This window comes from Tupaia chinensis, unplaced genomic scaffold, assembly GCF_000334495.1.
Source record: "Tupaia chinensis unplaced genomic scaffold, TupChi_1.0 Scaffold144168_1, whole genome shotgun sequence".
Taxonomy (NCBI): Eukaryota; Metazoa; Chordata; class Mammalia; order Scandentia; family Tupaiidae; genus Tupaia; species Tupaia belangeri.
In genome coordinates this window covers 191,260-198,776 of record NW_006204024.1, presented here as the reverse complement: position 1 = coordinate 198,776, position 7,517 = coordinate 191,260, and the positions used below count along the sequence as shown (strand labels likewise).

The window sequence follows — 7,517 nt, the reverse complement described above, 5'->3', positions numbered from 1 at the left end:
CTCCCCACCTCTCTCCATCTTCAGTGGCCAGTTGCCTGGCTGTGGTTGCCACGGGCACCACCTACAGGGTGGGGGGGAAGAGGGGGGAGGGAGGGGTGTCTAGGATCAGGACCTGCTGAGTCACCAGTGGCCCAGGCCCTGAGCAGTGTAGCCCCACTGGCCAGACGGGGCCTCCGGGAGGTTGAGTGCCCAGTGAGAGGAGGGCTGTGGGGAGCCGTCCCCCTCCAACCACACTGGCCCCCAGGTGCTCCCTTTCGAAGTCCAAAGGGCAGCGAGGGCTATCACACTCACGTGGCTGGGCTCCAAAGTCCACCCACCTGCACACCAGCTCTGCAACTCGCGGTGGGCGCCCCGGGAGAGCCGCATCACCTCTCTGCCCTTCTGGACCCATGGGTAGACCTCAGCACATGAGCACCTGCATCTCTGCAGGGACAGCCATGACTCCAGCCTTGGTCAGACCCCAGTGGAGTGCTCCCACCCAGATGCATCCCCATACACGTGGGGCGGGGGCTGCAGCCAGATGGCTAGGACCGAGTCCTGCCTGCTGGCTGGCCTTCTGACCTCAGGCATCTGACCCTCAGTGTCCTCTTCACCAGAGTGGGCACAATGGCAGCACCTACGCTCAGGGCCATGTGGGTGCTGGGAGTGGCAGGGCAAACCGAGGTCAGAGAGAGGGAGGAAGGATGGCTACGGGGAGGAGCAGGCAGGAGATCCGGGCGCCTTCAGGAAGCTTCAGTGTACAACAGGCGGAGAGGCACGGCTGCCCCTGCAGAGGGACAGTTCCGTCACCGGGGCCTCCAGGGAAGGGACTCTGGTTGCTGAGTGGCCTCATGCTCTGCCTCCCTTCCTCCCTCCCTCCCTATCTGGGCCTCAGTCTCTCCCCCTGCACACTGGGGAGCTGGTCTCTGAGCCCCTCCCAACTGGGCATTTGCAGAGTTGAATTCAATGAGGTACTCAGAGTCAGGGCTCCCCCCAACCCCTGCTCGGAGGTACTTGCTTTGGAAGGGGGCGGGGCACCTGGGGAGGTGGTGGTGGCCCTGCACGCTGGCAAGAGCCCAGGTTCTGAGGCCAGACATTGGTTCTATGACCTCCAGCCAGCCCCTGCCCTCTGTAAGCCTGCTGTCCGCCTGCCCAAAGAGGTGACAGCTCCTAAGCCGAGAGGGTCATCCAGAGGACTGGGGTGATCCGCCCAAGGCCCCCACAAGTCTCGCACTGTCCTGTCCGAGCTCGGCCAGGAGCGGTTCTGACCCGACTTGGCAGCTGCCAAGGCTCAGTGCCAGGGCCGCCCCCACGTCTCCCCACCACCGTCGCCCCTCCCCACCCCGACCGTCCAAACAGCTCAGCCTCCACTACCGTCTCTAGTGGGAGGGGACTGGCTCCCCGCTGCCTGCCCCTAACCCTGCCCAATGTCGGAGATGGGACGTGAGGGCAGGGGCGGGAAGCAGGAGGGTGAGTGTCCTGCTCCCAGCCCTGGTGGCGGTGGCTCACAGGGGGCTCAGGCTGCCCAGGGCCCAGGTTGGGGCAGTCGCAGGGGCTGGCAGTTCTGAGCCTCATGTTCTTCCTCGCTCCCTGCAGACACCATGTCCAGCAAAGGCTCCGTGGTCCTGGCCTACAGCGGTGGCCTGGACACCTCCTGCATCCTCGTGTGGCTGAAGGAACAGGGCTATGACGTCATTGCCTACCTGGTGAGGAAGCGCCTGCAGCCCATCTGCCCATCCGCTCTGCAGCCCCCACCCCCAAGCCTAGTTTTCCCCTTCCAAGCCTGCCTTGGTCTGGAACTAAGACAGCTTCTCATACGGCCTCACTTTCTTCACCTGTGAAGTGGACATCCCGGGTGCCTCCTGGGGCTGGGAGGTAGTGCCCTTATGCAGGTCACAGAAGTGACCTTGGCAATGCCACTAGGGCTCTGCTGGGAAAGGGCTGTGGCCTTGGGAGGCCATGTGAAGACCCACGGTCTGGCCTCTCTGGAGTCCCCCAGCAGCCTGAGCTGGGAGGGTCCTTGGGGACCACCTGGTCAGGGTGGGAGATAGGTCATAAGTTATATGTGAGCCTGACCTGGGTCCATGGCCATCACCCCTAATCAAATCAGTGCCACCTCCACTTCCGATGAGCCTGGGCACAACCTCTGACACCTCCGTGTGGCTGTGCCATTCAGGTCTCTCAGCTGCAAATTCTAGAAAGTCAACTCAGACCAGCATAAAGGGGGAAAAAAGAGTTCTTGGCTCATGTAATTGAAAAGCCCAGGGCTATGATGACTTCAGGCAGGGCTGGATCCAGCTGCTTACTCAGAGCTGTTTTCAATGCTACCACCTTCACTCGTGGCCTCTCCACAGGGCAGACAAGCTTTCCCAGAAGACGGAGGATTGGCCTTGGCCAGTCTAGGGTCCAGCACTAGGGCCCACGGGCACCTCACGGGCCTGGTCACTGCCCACCGTGCACTAGTCACGTGGGTCATCACGGGGGTTCGACTCGTGTCCTATCACTCCTCTAGCAAGCAGGAGGCGGGATTTGATCCCCTCCATTTGTGGGAAGGGGTCCTTTCGGGAAGAAGACTCTTAGACGACGTGAGAATGGCGCTGGGCAGGCAGACGGGAACCTCACCTAGGGCGTCTGTCTACAGCCGACATGCCCATACGTCAGCACCCAGCCCACACAGGTGGGGAAAGCGAGGCCCCGGGCGGGGAGGCCTGCTCGCAGCCACTGCAGCTCGAGCATGAGTGGAGCCCAGTCTTGCCGGGTCACCGCAGCAGCTCGACCGGCAGTCAGTGTGCCATCAATGGCGCAGAGCCCAGGCCGCCACCGGTTTACAGCCCGAGTGCGTCAGCTCAGGCAAGCACCTGCGGCTGGGCTCTGGGGAGGTTCCAGAGACTGGTGAGCAGGACGTGGGGTCTGAGCAGCAGGGCAGAGTGCAGAAGCAGGAAATGCGGCTGTCTAGATGGGCTGCCGGAACCAGAGGCCAGGCCGCAGCTGGGGAGCAGCTGGGGCCCTGCGCAGGCCTCTCTGCCCCCTGCCCTGCAATGGCTCCTCAGGGGCAGGGGCAGCCCTTGGCTGGGGCTACAGCCAGGCAGGGCTGACACACCAACCTTTGCCCTGGCTTAGCAGCAGCTGCTGGAGGGGCAGCCGGGCTAAGGGAAGCAGGCCTTCAGCAATGCTGGCAAACAGTGGCCGCCCAGCAGCCTCCGCCAGGCCACCCGCCCCGTAGACGCCATGGCCCGGCACAGTGGCCAGGCAGCCCCAGCCCTGCAGCCCCAGCCCCTTCTCACTGACCTTGTCAGTCAGATGGGAGCCTCGGGTTGGAGGGATTTTGTGAGGGGGGACTGCCACTCTTCCCTGCTCCTTTCTGCCCTCCTTCCCAGGCTAACTGGGCCTCTCCCCTCTGCTCCTCAGGCTAACATCGGCCAGAAGGAAGACTTTGAGGAGGCCAGGAAGAAGGCACTGAAACTCGGAGCCAGAAAGGTACCAAGTCGTGTGCAGTGATTAAACGTAAATAAGAAGCCATTCAAAAGAAACATGCCAGGTGTCGGGCTCAGTTCAGGGCTGGAAGTGAGCTGCAGGGAGCTTCGATGGATTACTTCTGTGGATATCTGTCACATTTAGAAATAGAAGCTGAGATTTTAAAAAATACTAATTCACTTTAAAAACAGCATTGAGGGTCAGCTGGTGGCATGGCGGTTAAGGCAGCTGGATCCCACATGGCCGACTGGTTCGAGTCTCAGACCTGGCGGCTTGGAAACACACTGGGTGTGTGTGGGTGCGAGGTAATGGAGCAGGGATTGTGGCACGGCCCACCCCTAGGGAGTGCTTTCTCACTCCCCAACCCTGTCTTTATCTCGGGGGGTACATGTGGCCTGTGCAAAGTTTTTACAAAAGAAAAGATTTGGGGATGAGATCATTGCTCTGTACTGAACATGTAGTTATTTTCTGGTCATTCCCCAAGTGACACAGTATAGCAACGGTTTTCAGCATTTGCCAACACGTCATCGGCTATTAGCGCGGAGGTCGGCATGGGTTACAGGCAAGTGCCATGCCCTTTTATATAAGGGCTTGGACATCCATGGGCTTTGATATCCCTGGAGATCCTGGAACCAAGCCCCCGGGGGTACCAAGGCACGGCCATATTGGGATGCGACCCAGTTTACAGTGCCAGGTACAAGTTTTTCAAAAGTTTCGCTGGAAAAGCTTGAGTTGTATTTCTAGTAAGAAATTCTGTCAGCTTCCCTTGAAATGACAAGTTAGCGCCATCCGTTTCTGTGACAGTGTGGACCAAAACCCAGATCCGAATGTCCGTATTTTATCAGTCCTTCTTTCAGGTAAAAACAACATCCTGTGAAAAATGCGGATAGAGCCAGCAGGTAGTGTGGTAGTTAAGACGCTGGACTCCCACATGGTAGACCATGGTTTGAGTCCCGGACCTGGCGGCTTGCTTTCTCACTTTCCCTCTCTTTGTCTCTCTCTGGTCAAATTAAAAAATAATAATAATAAATAAAATAATTCTTAAAAGAAAAAGAACCGAGTGGCTACTTGGGTCAGCCCCATAGCATAGTGATTAAGGGAACAGATCCCTCATGCCAACTGTAGTTCAAATCCCAGCCCCGCAGCATGAAAGCATGCGGTGTGTGCATATGCGCCTCGAATCCCGACAGGAGAAGTCGGAGAAGGGACTGCAGTGTGACCGTGCCCTCCGGGAGCGCTCCCTCCTCCCCTGGTCTCTCTGGTGAGCACATACGCTGTAGTAGTTAAAAGCACACCTCCTCGGGCTCTGAGTGCATGTGCTCCCCGCAGTTCACGTCCTGTACTCGATGTGAGGTTTAGTGACAGTCACCCTCTTGCCGCTCCATTGAGGCCATTCTTCTGTGAGACTGACACCCCGTGACCAGAGCTGAGGACCAGTGCAGTCTGCTGCCTCCACCCTGACTTGGCGGCAGCTCCAGCCCCTCCACCATCATTGCTCTGGCGACTAATACCTTAGTATCATTATAAAGATGGTTCCACTCAGAGTCTCCCTGAAGGGTCCTGGGAACCCTGGGGTCACCTTTTCTTTCATTTTTGTTTTTTGTTTGTTTGTTTGTTTGTTTTTGCCATAAGGCACATACATTTGCTAGGGCGCGATAGGCAGAGAGAGGTGAGAAATCACCCCCCAGAGAGGATGGCTATACTGCAATCCCTTCTCCATTCTCCTCTTGGGATTTTGAGCACAGATGTACATGCACCCAGTGTGATTTTTGAAACCACTGAATCTAGGATTCAAACCATGGTTGGCCATGTGGGAATCCAGCACCTTAACCACCACGCCACCTGCTGGCCCCATGGGTTGACATTTTGAGAACCATTTCTATAGATGGGGTTTCCTCAACCTTGGTATTATTTCCATGTTCCTGGCTGTCCAGCGCATTGTGAGGCATTAGCTGCATACCCAGCCTTTGCCCACTAGATGCAAGAATTACTCTCTCCTCCCTCTCTGACCTGGCAGTTATGGCAAACAAAAATATCTCTAGATGTTGCCAAATACATCCTGGGGGACAAAACCATCTCAGGTTCAGAACTACTGTTGTAACCTTAGATAGCAACTAAGTTCATCTTACTGGGGGGAGCCCTCTGGGTTTCAGCCCGATGGTGCATCAGGATTGATTAGCAATGTCTGCCATGAGAGCAGGAAGGAGAGTTAGCAGCACATGCAGGAACTCATGAGTGCTGTGTGCTGTGGATGCAGAAGCAGCAGTGGGGTGCAGCTTGCTAGCGATGCATTGTTGGCGTCAGCCATTGATGCAGGCCATCCGAGTGCCCAGGCTCTGTATTCTGATTGGGCCCTGTCCTTGCCGAGGCTTCCTCTCATGGGCTTCTCCCACACAGGTGTTCATTGAGGACGTCAGCAAGGAGTTTGTGGAGGAGTTCATCTGGCCCGCTGTCCAATCCAGCGCCCTGTATGAGGACCGCTACCTCCTGGGCACCTCTCTCGCCAGGCCCTGCATTGCCCGGAAACAAGTGGAAATCGCCCAGCGGGAGGGGGCCAAGTACGTGTCCCATGGCGCCACGGGAAAGGTGAGGCAAAGGATGACAGCGCCGGATCCTGAGGCCAGGCATCAGCGAATCCGTGCACTCTGGGTGCACTGTGCTCTGCCTGTTCTGGGTGGTCACGACCACCCTTTGCCGACTTGATGCTGGGGCTCATCACTGGCCAAGATCACAGTGAGCCAGGGCCGGGGCCACCCCCACCGTCACCGCCTCAACCAGTCCTGGGTGCAGGGCAGGCTGGTAGTGAGGTCCCCATCATGGGGCGGTTCAGAGCCTCCTGACTGGGGTTGGCAAGCAGCTGCCTCCTGTCCCAGGCTATCGGCAAGTCTGTATGGGACCAAAGCCCAGGCCGACAGAGTGGGTTCAGACTCCAGCCCTGCCAGTGGCCCGCCGTGTTCCTGTGGGCAGAGCCTTCCCTCCCTGAACCTCAGTTTGCCATTTGCAACACCCTGTCTTAGCTCGCTAGGGCTGCAGTGCAGGGTGAGACAACAGCAGTGACTCCCACAGCTCTGGCGGCCAGAAGCCCAGTGTCAGGGACTCAGCAGGGCGCTGCGCCCCTGAGGAACCAGGCAGGGACTCGGGCCTCCCTGCCAGCCCTGGCGGCCTCGGGTGCTGCTCGGCCTGTGGACACTCGGCTGCTGTCCTCTCCCGTGCGCCTCCACCTCCTCTTCCCTCCGCGTGGTCCTGTCCTCACGTCCCCTGTGGGTAAGGGGTCTTACTGGACTCACGCTCGCAATGACCTTGTCCTAACTTGATTTCCTCTGAGCTGAGGACTTGAACCTGTCTTGGGGGAAACGATTCAGTCCATAATGCACCCGCTCCGGCAGTCTGGCGGTGCCCCAGCACAGGCTGGAGGAGGACCCCGTGGGGTCCGAGGCAGGAAAGTCCCCCAAGCTTCCCGCAAGTCCCAGAAGTCAAGAACCAGGATCCCTCACAACGTTGGCCACTGTGAGGGGACAGTTAGTCACCAGTCACTGGCCTGCTACGGGACTCAGGCACGTAACCACTCCGCAGCCAGCGAGCTCTGAGCCCCCAGTGACTGAGAGCTCGCTGCCTCGCCTGCCCTGGGCTAGTCGAGGAAGCAAGCCGGGAGCTGGCCCTGGCCGACTGTCGCGTGGGGCCTGCACAGCCATGACTGATGGAGATGTGGTTTGGCGTGGCCTTGCGTGACCCTGGAGGCGTGCCCATTTGCCTGGGCACTACCAGGTGCTGGTAAAGAGGTGGGCGCGTGCTAGCATAGGCGGGGTGTCGAGCGTCCTGGGCCCGGTGCCAGGCCTCGGGGTGCCCACGTCCTAGCGAGCGAGGAGCGTGGTGCGAGGTGGGGCAGCTGGAGGGCCTGGGCCAGGGCAGCCGCAGCCGCCGGCAAAGGTTAGGAGACGGGGCCAAGGACCCCAGCCTGCCTCGGAGCACAGGCCTGAGCGTGGGAGGTGGGTCAGGGACGGGCCAGGGTCATGCTGAGGGGCTGGCTTTATTTTTTCGGGCTTGGGGGGGGGGAAGTTCCCGGG

The 7,517-nt window shown here is 59.1% G+C and overlaps 1 protein-coding gene across 1 annotated transcript in view; it reads left to right on the top strand.

Annotated features, from left to right (window-relative positions):
* The first annotated feature begins 1,553 nt into the window (after positions 1-1,553).
* The window catches only part of ASS1 (argininosuccinate synthase 1), a 51,868-nt gene continuing 45,904 nt past the window's right edge, over positions 1,554-7,517 (top strand). Inside the window, exons 1-3 of the mRNA XM_006166068.3 lie at positions 1,554-1,685; positions 3,388-3,456; positions 5,851-6,039. Coding sequence (XP_006166130.1) covers positions 1,581-1,685; positions 3,388-3,456; positions 5,851-6,039 — 363 coding nt within the window. The 5' untranslated portion in view covers positions 1,554-1,580. The remainder of the gene's footprint in view (positions 1,686-3,387; positions 3,457-5,850; positions 6,040-7,517) is intronic.